At 42.1% G+C, this 14,675-nt stretch overlaps 1 protein-coding gene across 1 annotated transcript in view; it reads left to right on the top strand.

Moving 5' to 3' along the window:
- The window catches only part of gpc5a (glypican 5a), a 123,012-nt gene that overhangs the window by 25,366 nt on the left and 82,971 nt on the right, over nucleotides 1-14,675 (top strand). The window contains exons 3-6 of the mRNA XM_069697752.1: nucleotides 941-1,401; nucleotides 1,493-1,726; nucleotides 2,492-2,625; nucleotides 2,768-2,893. Of these exons, the coding sequence (XP_069553853.1) occupies nucleotides 941-1,401; nucleotides 1,493-1,726; nucleotides 2,492-2,625; nucleotides 2,768-2,893 (955 nt within the window). The remainder of the gene's footprint in view (nucleotides 1-940; nucleotides 1,402-1,492; nucleotides 1,727-2,491; nucleotides 2,626-2,767; nucleotides 2,894-14,675) is intronic.

The raw sequence follows: 14,675 nt of genomic DNA, 5'->3' as shown, positions 1-14,675 counted from the left end.
TTTCCCTCCTGGCGCCTGAGCAGTGAAACCCCTCAGATGTCTATTGTCTGCAGCGAACAGATTTTTGTTTGTTTGTTGCATAAAGCTGAGTAGAAGTTGCTTCACATTTACTTTCACAGAAATTAGTAAGCATCTTATCTGAAAGCATGGAGTCTGTGATGTATGCATGCATGTGTAAGGGTGGGTATGATGCCTTATACATGTGTGTTGTATGTAAAAGGAATGGACATTATTATAATTCATTATTCTCTGAGAAACTCATTTTCATAAAAATGTTTCTTCTGCATCCTCCTCAGCTCTCTTAACCTCTCCTCTCCTCTCCTCTCCTCTCCTCTCCTCTCCTCTCCTCCTCTCCTCTCCTCTCCTCTCCTCTCCTCTCCTCTCCTCTCCTCTCCTCTCCTCTCCTCTCCTCTCCTCTCCTCTCCTCTCCTCTCCTCTCCTCTCCTCTCCTCTCCTCTCCTCTCCTCTCCTCTCCTCTCCCATTTATTAAAACACTGTATATACTATCACAGCAGTTCCCCCTCTAACTTGTTGTAACCTCTTTCTTTCCTTTTTTCTTCGTCAGCTCAACTTTTGATTAGAGAACAAATTGCTTCTCCACTCGTGCTCTCTCTCCTCTCTGGAAACGTGCAGGGAGCTGCATCTCCTGCTGGGAACCCTGGAGACTTTTCTTCTTCTCCTCTTTTTTCTCTTCTCTTTCTTCTATGTTAATAGAATTAGGGGGTCTATAAGGACTCTGTATTGTGTATGCAACCCTCTTCATGTTACAGTAAAGTAGTTTCAGCCTTTATTATTACCTCAATTTGTAGGTTTTCTCTTTGCATCTCGGGTCTCAACAAGCAGCCAGGGCAACCTAACTTTAAAGATGATAATTTTCTGTTCCTCTGTTATCTTTTCTGCTTTATTCTTAATTCTTTCTCTCTTGTCCTCCATCCCACAGAGTCCTTTGAGGTTCTGATGAGGCAGGCGGAGAATCACACTAATGCTGTCCTCCAGGAGTCGTACCCCAGCGTGGCTGATCAGGCTATGGGCGCCGTGTGGGAACTCTTCACCGACATCGGCCTCTTCTTACTGGGGTCAGAGCTCAACGTTGATGAGTTAGTGCAGCGCTTCTTTGATGCTCTTTTCCCTGTGGTGTACAATCACCTCGTCAACCCCGGCCTCAGCGACATATCACCCAGCTACGCTGAGTGTGTGAGGTCATTAAGCCGTGATGTCAGACCGTTTGGTGGGGCGCCAGGCCTCCTGGCTGATCAGATTGCTCGCTCTGGAGTCTCTGGGAAGCTCCTGCTTCAGGCGATGCACCTCGGCATCGAGGTCATCAATACCACAGACCACTTACAGCTGAGCCGCGAGTGCAGGCGGGCTCTGCTCAAGATGCACTACTGTCCTCATTGCCAGGTATGGATGAATCCTCTGAAGAGAGTGTATTGATCTGAATTAATACAACTTTTTACCGGCAGCACTGATCCCGCAGTAATTTGCTCCACAGGGCTTAACCCAGTCCAAGCCCTGCATGGGCTATTGCCTCAACGTGATGCGCGGGTGTTTGGCAAGCATGGCAGAGATTGACACCCACTGGAGGGAGTTTGTTCGCTCGCTGGAGGGCCTGTCGGCAAGGATGCATGGATCTCAGGATTTGGAGCAAGTGCTTCTGGGAGTTCACACGCTGCTTCATGATGCTGTCGGTCATGCTCAGAAAAATGGACCCCGCCTCTCAGCACAGGTTTGGATCAGGATGAGAGATTTCATACTGTTTTTGATGGTAGACTCTTGTGGGGCTGTGTAAGAGGTGAAAACCAGTGTCACCTGCAAATCTGATAAATAAAAAGGTAAATAACATAAAACATTTCAGATGGGCCAGACAGATTTTTTACGCTGCTATTACAGCTGCTAGCTCCATGTCAAGAGAGGTACGTGGTGTTAAGACCAAAGATAAGAGGCTTGAAATTACACATATCACACACAAAAACAGGTCTGTCAGATTGGAGAAAGACAAAACTGCCCAAAAAGACATCATGTGGGTAGCTCCACATCAGAAAGTTAGTACAAACCAGCAACAGCTACCCCTCAGGTTACCACTCCTTAATTATTTTTTTATTGGTGGTCTTCAGCCATCATCTTTAAAGTCTTTATTTCCACATGTGACTTTCTGTCTGTATTGATGCTATTTATTGAGAGATGAATGTCCCAGGGTGTTTGCTCCTCCTGCACAGACTTTGCTGCACTAATTGAGACACCACAGCTCCATCTAGTGGCGGACAAAACTGGTGGCTGCTTGATAGACTGCACATGTAGTACATTCAGAAATTGAAGCTGATAGGCTTGGCTGCGCTAATGGCCCTAGTATAAACATCTGTCACTCAGCCATCTAAAATAAGGCCTGTTTGTCATGCACCAGTAAAGTTTAACAAGATTAGGAAATTCTTAAAATGCATGTTCCTCCCTCCGTGTTTGGACTTCAATTTGTGTTTGTCTCATTGGGTTATAGGTGCACAAGCTGTGTGGTCCACCAAGCAGGAAGCAGCCTGCACAGTCAGTCAGCCTCCAGCACAGCAGCAGAGAGTCCATCCCTCTTAAGTCTCCCGTCAGGGTGTCGGGAGGCTCACTCGCTGTCAGGAGAAGGTCGGTGAAAAAGAAAGATGTGTGCATAGAAAGAAGTGTAATTTTCTCATTGTAGTTATTTAAACCTACAATTAATATGGAAAACACTTTATTGGACACGTTGTTTATCGATGTGTCTACATGTGGCTACTGCTCTTTTCAGGGACTTTCTGAACAGCCTGCGTCTCTACCGCACGTACTATGGTGGCCTGGCGGATCAGCTGTGTGTGAGCGAACTTGCATCTGGTGACGGGCTGTCCTGCTGGAATGGAACCGAAATTGTTAAAAGGTATGTTTTTTTTTAGTTATTTTTTTTTTTTTTAAAGAAGTCAATAATACAGATGGGTGAAAAATGAATTAAACCAACATCAAGTGTCTCAGTATAACAAACCGCCGCCACGACTCTTTAAAACAGCTTCTTCACAAATCTTCTCAAAACCTTTAAAAGTCTTTTAGAGGGATCACGAGCATCCTTCTGAAAGAAAATCCCTGAGTTTTTTTATGCAAGCAACTACTGTAGATTCATTAAAGTATTCACGTATTTCCTTAAATTTGTCTACCATTTATGGTCTGTTTTGACAGACATGTTGTCAGAATACTTCACTGTTAACTTTATAGTTTGATGCAGATTCACACACACTCAATCACACAACTACATATCAGACTACAGACAATAATCTATATATGTTTGACATCCCACAATAAATGTACCTAAAGTGAAGAATAAAGATGATTTTCTTTTTTGTAAATGCACATCATGAGATTACTTGCAAATGCTGTACTTCACAAGACAGAAACCCTTTTTTCCCTCTCCAAATATATTTAGTTCTTGTTCCCTTACTGTGCTGTTTGAGCCTCACTGTTAAAGAATAAGATGTGTGCAGCGTTTCACACCAGAAAGCTGCTCTCACATTCATCTGATAGAAGTTTCTCTGCTCTCATCTTAAACCTGAGATGAACATATATATGTAAAAGCATTATGTGTGGCATCACAGCTTGACAGGAAGCCGGTCGTGGTCAAATTTACAACCCTGGGGGATGAATACATTTGATTGCAACTACGCTATTAGGTTCTTGAATTAAGTCTCAATCTCTGCTAGTTTCTTAGTTATTGCTATAAAATAGACATGAACCTCCATGTATTCTGCTTGCTGAAATACCCACAGCTACACTAGCTAACAATTTAAATTGTTATCCATTTAAATATGCACACATGGGTGGCCTTTCCAGTGAAATCCTAGCTTGCCCGAGGTCAAAGGTTATGAGCTGCAGATATTTCTCACTGTGCTATCCTGGCATGAGTAGGCTGTTTGTACACCATTTGACCCCGGTCAAATGCACCCACCCACCCTTCACATATATACTGCCTCCACAAACAAGATGACACCGATGTAGAATTCATCTATTAGCTGTTAGTGCCCGCAGACATAGATCTTGAATATGAATGGTTATGAACTGGAGCAGACAAACTGGCCTTTTTCATAGTATCAGCCAGCGCCCTTGCCTCCATTACATCACAACTCTATGTCTTATCCCAGCTGTCATCACTCAAGGACCCCATCATATATCTTCAGTCTGTGGTTGTTTCTCTTAACTGTCAGCTGCTGTCAGCAGTGTAGAAACAGCAGGTGGGCATGTAGTTCAAACCACAGTGAGGTTGGAGTTGCCAATTCAGGTTAGATGGTCCATTGTAAAGGATGACAGCTGTGTTGAGATCGTTTCACAGCGCTGTGTGAAGGTAAGAAAGAGGGAGCAGTTAAAAGGGGAAGAAGATCTTCCCCCTTCTTGGCAACCAGACATTCACAGGCTTTTTGAGATTATGTGGTTGGAGCTGCTCCTCAAAACTGGTATTACTTTGGAGACAGAGTTTCAACACCTTAAGTTTCCATTACAAAGGAGGCAGACATTTTTGAGAGCGTAGATGTTTCTTATAAAGCGTCCGGCCAGCAGACTGCAGGCCATCTATCATCTCTGGCAGCAGCCCCTGTGAAATGTTTATGGTCTATGAGTGCAGCTCGGCTGTTTAACCCTCCTTTTCTCTTTTCCACATTCACGGCAACACTTATTGGTATGGACTCAGTCACCTCAGGTTCATTTGCAGCGCAGATTCATTTTGATTCAGCCGTTAGAGAAAAAGTCGAGGAAGAAAGCTGAGGAATAGGGAGACATTAAGAATTGGGGGAAACAAGGCTCCGAGGACACTATCGAGCAGAGTCCCCGCAGCTTAGCGGGCTTCCTGCAGATCTGCAATCCTGTGCTGCTTTCCATTAGCCTAGAACCATAGATGAGCGGCTGGGAGTCAACACAAGCTGAGACGAAAGCAATAAATAACCTCCTGCCTACGGGTCATAACCCAACATCCACTGAGAGAGAGGGGAATAAAACTCACTGCCGGATGGTGGCTGATTTACAGAAGCTTATCGAGGCCTCTGAGACCTTAAACGATTGGTTCAGTTGCTGTGTGTGTGTGTGTGTGTGTGTGTGTGTGTGTGTGTGTGTGTGTGTGTGTGTGTGTGTGTGTGTGTGTGTGTAAAACTGTACATGTGTGTCTTATACAATAGCTCTTTGTGCGTGCTGACACAAATTGTTTTATAGCCTTAAAGAAGTAGTGAGTTGCACCAGAGATTTGTCTTCTTTTTAATAAAAAAAAATAAATAAAAAAAAAGCACAAGCACAAAAAGCATGACACAGGAGCCCAAGACTTAAGGGAGATTTAAGGCTGGTCGTCATCAGGCTACCCGGAAAACAAAAAGATAAATAACAATCTGATATGATCATAGAGGAAGAACACAAGCGGCTTTCATGTCAATGTCTATGAATGTAGATGATGGGGTCTCGCTTCAGAGGAGAATTGGTAAACACATTTTTTCTCAGTCTGTCTACTGGTTTTTGTCCCTCTATTACGGACTCACACTGGGAGGGGAGAAAAAGAAGGGACAGGACATTTTCTAATTAGGGTTATGGATCATTAACAGTTTTGTGACAATTTGACCTGAAAAAAAATCCCACATTGAGTCTCTGCATGGAACTCAAGCAATGTGCAGGCTGGTGAGGGTTTTTTTGTGCACAAGAATAGGAAATACTAAATGTTCCACAATACCTGCAGAACAATAAATCCAGGATACGATTACATGTTTTCAAGAAATTTGTCTTGATTTAAATGTTGCTGTCTCATTTAATTACTAATTCATTTAAGTATTTAATGGTTTAAAGCTAAATTTGACCCATTTTAGACTCTTTAGAATGACAGATCTTACAGTGTGGCTGCTTGTCTTGAAACAACACTGCAGATCTGAGAAATTTGAGTTTTCTAAAACCTAAGTAATCATATTATTGTGCCACTTGGGGGCAGTGGAAACAAGCTGTTGATACAACATTGACAGCTGTCTCCTTTGAGCAATCCAAGTTGTCTGTTTATTAAACATCCAGTGGATAATGAACAAATTATAGAGCATAGTTATCATTAATTTGGAGTTTTGTTTGTATTCCCTTTACTCCAATATTCAGCCAACACATGCTAATGTTTACTCTGTTTTTGGGCTCCACCAACTTCTAGAGGAAATATCAGGCTCTTTAGCTGCTGAATGTATTTATATTTGTCTGTCTGATGTTCAGTAATGTATATTTTTACAATTTTAAAGCTTTTACGCTCAAAATATCTGCGGGCTGTAAAACCAGTTAGCTCAACTCTAAAGAGTCTGAAGGCAAATTAATTGGTGACTGATATTTCTCTGGGCACCTCATGCACATACAAATAGTCATGTTAGCCATGGTTGATATAAGAGATAGTGATTCAACTTGAAATAAAAAGTACATTTTCTACAAACATAATTTACATTCTTCAAAGTAAGAGTCTGAAAAAAGTTATTATGGGTACAAGAAATTTAATACTGCATCTGTAACATGATCCAAATCTTATCAATTGCCTTAATATTGATATGAAGGTTGGGGGGATTGTTATGCCCTTATGTTTGTCACACAGAAAGTTCTTGAATTATGTCGCTGGACAGTCAAAGATAAAAATATAAAACGGCCCTCAAATCGCGGTGTGGTTCGCGACAGTGTCGTTGCCTGGACAGAAAGGTTAACACATTCCCATGTGCTTTCTTTATCTGTCATGGATACACACACACACAGCGGGAATGGCAGGTTGCCATGAGCTGCCTGCTCTTTAAAAGCATGCACACACACACACACACACACACACACACACACACACACACACACACACACACACACACACACACACACACACACACACACACACACACACACACACACACACACACACACACACACACACACACACACACACACACACACACAGAGCACTTGTGTTGGCAGTTCGTCTTGGAAAACAATGAAACCCGCCTAGTGCTGCTAAAATTTTTCTCTTTTGTAATCCAATGGGAAGAGATTACAGGGATTCTTACATTTGAATTTACTTCCTAATTCAGTTTAACACCAGATTTTAAAATGAGTATGCAAGCTTTTGCAAGGTAGCGAATCTACTTTAGTATATATTTTATTATAAAAGGTCTTCTTTTCCCATTCTTCCTACCAGTGGATGAAAACAACCAAGAATTATCGCCATGCTAAAAAGCTACAGCCTCAACAAGTACGAGAGTGCGATCTTTAATTCATGATTACCTCCTCTGTTGTAAACTCGCTTTAATTCCTGCCTGCCTGCAGACTGTCTCATGGCTGCCAACACACACCAGGTGTTTGGCGGTGTGTTTATATTTTCAAAGAGCCTTTTTCTAATTGACTACAACCGTTTTTATTTTTATTTTTTACTATAATAAGGCAACTGACCTTGCATGCTGTTGGAATTTAACATGTAGTGTTGTACTGCGGGAAGAATGTCACAGTACATATCAAAAAGATGCTTGAAGACAGGCGGGCAGATTTGAGCGTGGCCTTCCATTTAATAGGCTGCCCTTTATCCTGGAGTGGCTGTCTGAGCATTGACCTTCGACCTTTCCCGTGTCTTTGCTGCCCGGTTAATCCTGAAGAGGTTAATCACATGGTAATACGAGCCCTGGAGTTGTAGAGCAGGCCTTTTCACAGTTTGTGGTCAGTTGGCAGAGGAACGAATTGATTCTGTAAATGCAAGGCTATGCTGCTCTTTTCATATCAGTTCAGTCCTCCACCTCATATGGCTGCTTTGTCATTTGCCAATATTTTGTCATTTGGCTAATTTTCACTTCCATTCTCCCACTAGATGCAAAGCACAGGTGATTTACCCTGGCTTAACTGAAATGACAGCATATAAGCTCTGCTAATAGGAATCCACTGAAGAAGCATCAAGAGCTTAGGTTATCCCGGCCTGCTCAAGGAACTTAGTTCCTCGTTTGTGCATCGTCTGAGCCGCGCTGCAAAATCCACATAGTATTTCCATCAGGGGACGGCTTGTGTGGAATAATGACATGTACGACCACTTTTTAAACATTTGTGATTCTGAATACCAAGAATGCCAAGAAAACCAAGAAATTTCCCCTTGTGGCCCCTCATCACAGGTTACATGTGTTTAATAGTGAGCTTTTTCTTCCTCTATTTATATCAATAACTGAAAATGATTTTGATTTGAGTAATTCTCAGAAATCAAACACTTCTGATTCAAAGCATATTTCTGTTGCTGTTAATCTCATGAACAGTGAAATACAACTTGGGACCCCCCCTCGGGTCCCACACCACTGAAATATAGCATAGATACTAACCCTGATGTTTTGTGTAGGTTTCTGAAGACCCCACTTTGACTCCTCAAGTCACAGGCTTAACAATCATCCCCTTGATGCTTTATCATCCATCTTCATTTTCTAAGAATTGCTTATAAACCAGATTTTTGATCAGGAGTCGACATTAGAAAGGCGTTGTTTAGTGTCTCAGATGCATCCAGGTTGTTAATTCTCACCTTTTACATGCTGCTAACATCCTAAGTCCCTAACATGTTTATTTGAATTTCTGTTATTGGAGTCATTAGGAGCTCTAACAGAGGTAATCATGGTTATACTCGTATTTCTTCAATTAATCTGTAAACTCAGTTTGTAAAAAATATAAAAAAATAACGGAAAAGGTAACAACTTAAAGCCTATTTCTACATATTTGGTTTTGATAAGGTTACAAGTTAAGGAAAATGTATTTAAAGTTGCAGTTGTTACTAATTTTACATAAATGGCAGGACGTCCGAGGAACATTTCAACAAAACACGAGAGTTAAGAATAAATGACTTAATGTCAAACTCATACTACACGTACATGTATTAAAGAGCTTTCCAGATGTGCAGCCTCAAATAAACATCATATCACAGCTGGTTATCTTTGTTCGGTGCACAGACGATGCCCGCTCTTTATCTCTTAATAAACCCGCCAGCGAAGCTGCAGTGTCACGTTCAATAAAAAGACTGTGGTCATTGCAGCCGTAAATCCAGTTGCTTTGGCTGCAGGACGCTTTTGTGCAGCTGCAGCTCTCTTTGGTCAATAGGTGGAGCTGTGCACTTTGTGTTAAGCGCACGCGCGCACACACACACACACACACACACACACACACACACACACACACACACACACACACACACACACACACACACACACACACACACACACACACACACACCAGAAACATGCCAGATTGCTGATCATTCTCCACTGCTCCTCTGCATCACTTTTGATGATATATGCCGTGCAGTGGTGGTTCTTATCCATGTTGTCCCTGACCGTGACAGACAGAAAACAAAATTTAAATGATAAACAGACACGCTGCTGAACATCAAGTCTCACCGCTGCCCCCTCCGTTCGTTTGCAGTGATGAAATGACCTAATTTTGTACGGAAAGGAATAACCTTTTAAACATGCACTGTCAAATATATTATACATAGCTGTCCTCTTAGTCACTCTCATGCGAGAAAGTAAGAGAGTTGTTTCCTTCCAACCCATGAAAAAAACAACTTAAAGAAAAATATGTCGTAGAGAATCCCCACTACGTCAAAGACAACCAACAGTTTGTGAAGTTGTATTCAATAGAACAGATATTTTCCTCTCCTGCTGGGGAACCAACCGGCTAATTTACTGTCTTGTCCTCGGACTCATGACACCAACCATAATTGTTCTGTCTTGACTCAATCTAAAAACTAGCAGCAAACAGAAATTTACAAATCCTAAACTTGGACAACCAAGAGAAGGACAGAGATGGGTGGGCTGATTGGACAGTTTTGATTGAGAGAGAGAGGGGAGAAAGATGAGAGGCAGAGGAAGAGGAGAGGGGAAGTTCTTGAAAAGCTCCTCTGTATTGCGACAGCTGGCTACTGGAGATAACCACAAAACCACTGGAGCACTTGAGGTCTGGGTGCTGCATGGCTAGAGTTCCACTCCAACATGACCTTATATCCTGCCTGGGTTTAGACGCAGGGGCTTGGTCAGAGTACCACATCCTGACGATTATCCCAAGTGACAGAATCAAGAACTCTGTCTGGCTGACTAAATTGAGTTCATAAGTCCCTGTTGTATCTGCGTATGGCTCTCTCGCTCTCTCTGTGTGTGTGTGTGTGTGCGTGCGTGTATATGTGTGTGTGTGTGTGTGCGCGCTTCTGTGTGCTTTAGCCTTCCGTTCGCAAATTTTGCATGATTGCTCTGAACAGATAAATTTTCAATCTAGCTCTGTGGAAAAGAGAGATTTCATTTATTTGTGCTCCGATATTATCCCTGATGTTGCTACAGTAACTGCCACTGAGACCACTGTGCAGAAGAGGCAGTAAATTCAGAGTTGGCTGGTGGCAGGTGGTGTGTGTGCGTGTGTGTGTGTGTGTGTGTGTGTGTGTGTGTGTGTGTGTGTGTGTGTGTGTGTGTGTGTGTGTGTGTGTGTGTGTGTGTGTGTGGTCCCATTCATTTTTCAGTGAGTCCACTCCCTTTTGCTTCTCGAGAACTGATCCCCCCCCAGCCCTTCCCTTCTCCTCCGCCACCACGAGTTGGATGCCTGCCTCCAGCATCTGGAGCAGATTGTGACCCCGCAGTTTGCCAGGTAGCAGGACATTAACAGCCAAGGCCTTATTGTCCGCTGATGAGCTGTCAGAGCACACACCCTCACCCTAAAGTGTGATATCAGCCTGCCTCTGTCTACCGAAGAGCGGACACACTCGGTCCCCACGGAGCATTCTTCCTCTTTAGCTCCGATATAAATCAGAGGCCACTGAAAAACGGGGAACAAATAGTTGGAAGAAATGTGAAGTTAATGCTCGTAAAGGGGAAGCAGAGGTATCACGCTTTTGGTGAAAAAACCTTCCATGTATGCGGGTTCTATTTGTTCCATCATAAAAGGCTGCAAAAGAATGAGAGAGGCTGGCAAAAAAGTCCTGTCTTGTGATTTAATCGCAAGGACAACGGCAATATTGTTTTGATAACAAAAGCTGTTTCTCACAGCTCTTCCCAGGAATAGTTCTGCAGACCAGTAAACAAAAGACTAATTGAGCAGTTTCAGTAACGGACATCTACAGTAGAGCTCCTGATATTTCTTTTCTGGTTTTGTGTCTCGTGTGGGAGAGAGCATATTTTTCTCTGTTGCTGAGACAGTCATAATGTTGGGATGAATACAGAATAAAAGCTGAAAGCCTAATGTTGAGTTCAGCACTTTCCTGCAGTAGCTCTGAGCATGTCTGCACATGAACTAGACTTACCGTCTTATCAAGGCCGCCTTATTTCATTTCGACTTTACGACCGCACGTGGACCATGCCCATGTTGAGTTCTATTCCAGAAGTGACTTAATTTGTCTCTCGCAGGACTGTGGCTGGAAACAAAGACTCCTATCTTTTGTATCATTGTCTTGGTTTATCTCACAGCTGCAGGCTTTTGACAGTGCATGTGGTACCTTCTGTTCCTTTTGATTTTTCCTCTCATTTGTTAACTAAGCATGCTTCCCATTTCCTGCCACAAAGTGAAAAATGTAGTAGTCATTAAGTATTCATTACCTGTGCAATTTGTTTCTTCTTCATGCACTTTTAGCCTGGAACATTTTCCAAATTAGGCAGCTCTCATTTTGGAATATTGACAGTTTTAAAGGCAGCTTTTATGATGCTCAGTCTTTTATTATTTATTCAAACAAAAGTTAGTAAATCTGCCCTTTATCTTTCATATATTCTTCAAACGGTATATTCGGCAGTATCAGTTCCTTATCAAAAAAGAAATTATGGAAGTCATTGGAGGTCTTTTCTGCCTTTATCAGGGGCTTTGTACCCACAGACGACTCACCACCTCTTTATAGTTGGAAACCTCCCTTTTAGCTCCTGACCTAAGATGAAAGCTAGGTGGGAATATGCGCTCATTAATCTCACCTCCAACAGTAAAAGGTCTGAGTCTGGAGGCTCCCTGAAAACTAATCTAAATAGCTCTTTCATTTCTCTGACGTAAACACAAATGTCTCCGACAACTATGTGTCACACTGCGGGATGCCCCGAGACCAGACTTTGCTCTCTTATCATTGTCCCTGTAATGTTGTCCAGCAGTTTCTATGGAAACCAAGCCAGCCTTATTAAAAAAAAAGAAAAGAAAAAAAAGTTTCACCTTCTCTGAGTCTGCCCTTTACCTGACAGCCAAGATAAACGAGCAGGGTCCGGGGAGGAAGGCAACACAAACATGCATCTCTGCTCAGTGGCCCGTGCTCATTGGCTCTCTGCTGGAAGCCCTTATTTACCTTAATGCTGGGAGGAGGTGAAAACGGGGGAGGCTTGAGGTGGAGTAGCCAGCGGAAGGTGTGTGTGTGTGTGTGTGTGTGTGTGTGTGTGTGTGTGTGTGTGTGTGTGTGTGTGTGTGTGTGTGTGTGTGTGTGTGTGTGTGTGTGTGTCTGGGAGAGGGAGGGTATAGTGATTATACACAATACCTCCCATCAACAACCTTGAACCGCGCCGCAATAAAAAGAAGAAAAAGAAGCAAACAACTCTTTCTGGCCCCCATAATGCACGCGGGCCAGATGATGTCATATGTCACCTTCAGCTAATGAAGGTGATGATGACATGCATGAGCGCCGCATACGTTCACCATCTGCTCGGTTCCACCACGCTGGAGCTGCTCCCCACAATGCTGCAGAGAGGAGTCGAGGCACGTCTGTACCGCTGCACGAGTGTCCCCCGACGCGTGTGAAAGACTGCCGCCTGCATCCAGATGACTCGCTGCCAGTTTAATCACACCCTCACACCCTGACGCCGCTAAAGTGACCAGTCTCTGAGGCCACTGTTTTTTTTTTTTTTTTTATAGCACCTGAACAATCAGTACGATTCGGCTGATGGGAGAGTGGCCACTGGTAGAAGAATCACACCATAACTTTAGAGCAACATCACCTGTTAGTACCCCAACACATGCTAATGTTTATTTTATAAATTATGTATTAATTGGGCTACACTGGCTGCTTGTATTTACATGCGCTACAGTACATGTTTTCTTTTCTTTTTGTTTACAATTTAAGCAGCAGACCAAACGTTTCCTCACTAGCTTTATATCCATGAGATACATGTTTTCTGCGTTTTATGTATTTTGATTCATCTCCACTGGGGAATTAGGTTGTTGCAGGAACAGCAATCTAACATTTCAATAATTTATGTTGTGAGATATTAAAAGAAATATGAATTTCAAGTAAAGCAGACCAGTGTTTTGGACCGATATTTAAAGAAATATGAATTTCAAGTAAAGCAGACCAGTGTTTTGGACCGGAGCAAAGCTGCATGTGAAATAAGGCTTCATCTAGTCATTATTATTATTATTTTTTTTATTAATAGATACCGCTGTAAAATGTCAGAAGTTACCAGTGAAAAATGACTACCACAAGACCCAAGAGCCACATTCACATTTATGGTTTTGTCCAACAAAAAGCCCCAAACCCAAACATATTAAGCTCACAATGATCTCAAACCCCAAAACACAACATATCTTCATGCTCTAGAAGCTGGAACCTGGAAACTTTTGATAGTTTTGCTTAAAAAATGATCTGAACAATTAATTGATTACAGTAAAAGGATTAACAGAAGCAAAACTCTGAATAGTCTTTAGTTGATTAACCAAGTTTGGAATGAAATATCTGATTTAAGACTGTAAATTCTGATTGGTTTTCAGAGTTGTTTTCTGTTAGATGTTCCTCTTTTGTTAATTTATCATCGTTGGTTAGCGACACATAATGTTAGCGCTGAAACGATTAGTCAGTTATATATTATTTAAAGACCCCCTCCATTTGAAAATTAAGTTACTAACCTTGTTAACATGTCCATGTGGTGTTTTGAGATGTTAAAGAAGACATCATGAGTGTAATAAACAGGCCAGACCAGGGCTGAGCATTTCCACTTAGGATCTGCAGGGACAGTCTCAAAACATCCGATTCAGACAGCCAGGGTTTCTGACATCACATACCTGAGGAACCAATCCTGTCAACCTGCCGGATGGGGCTTTCAATATCAACAGGCTGCAGGAGAGCAGTGGAGGGGAGGGTGGAGATAGAGGTGGGGACTATTTGCACGTTCAATGAGCCATGTGTACTGAATGAAGGCAACGGTGTAAAGTTACTTTAAAAGGCTTTTTAAGGCATTGGGAGATTTTTCTTTTCATGGAAAAATCTTCTAAATATGTAATTTTGATTAACAGAGATGAGATTTTAGAGGTTTAATAAATTCCAGGAGAGGTACTTGAATACATATTTAATCAAAAGTGGCACAAATTCACTCGTTCCAGCTTTCAAAATGTGAACATCTTTGATATTGAATTAGGGTTTTGGTCTGTTGGGCTCTGTAAACTTGAGGTGGACGTTTTTTTTTTACAAGAAAATAATTAGTAGCTAAATTTATAAGGTAATCTTGTATTATATGACTGATAACACGCCTGCAATTTTGAATGTGCACGTAGTAGATAAAAGTATTAATTTTTTAGCAAATCTAGTTACACAAGAAATTTGTGATCTCCAGGTGTTTTGGGCTGTTAGTGATCATTTTCCTGTTTAACTGAGGAGTGACCAATTAGAAGTGATTAAGTGGTTTTATTTGCCTCTTATTTTTCGGTTTCAGTTCATCTGTTAAACATTAGTACACATCACTCTGACCACT

Source organism: Brachyistius frenatus, unplaced genomic scaffold (genome assembly GCF_029030835.1).
Source record: "Brachyistius frenatus isolate BFR_SWC_R1_liver_20210118 unplaced genomic scaffold, ASM2903083v1 Contig_24, whole genome shotgun sequence".
NCBI lineage: Eukaryota > Metazoa > Chordata > Actinopteri > Embiotocidae > Brachyistius > Brachyistius frenatus.
The sequence above is the reverse complement of the archived record's forward strand: the minus strand, read 5'-3'. Positions and strand labels throughout refer to the sequence as shown.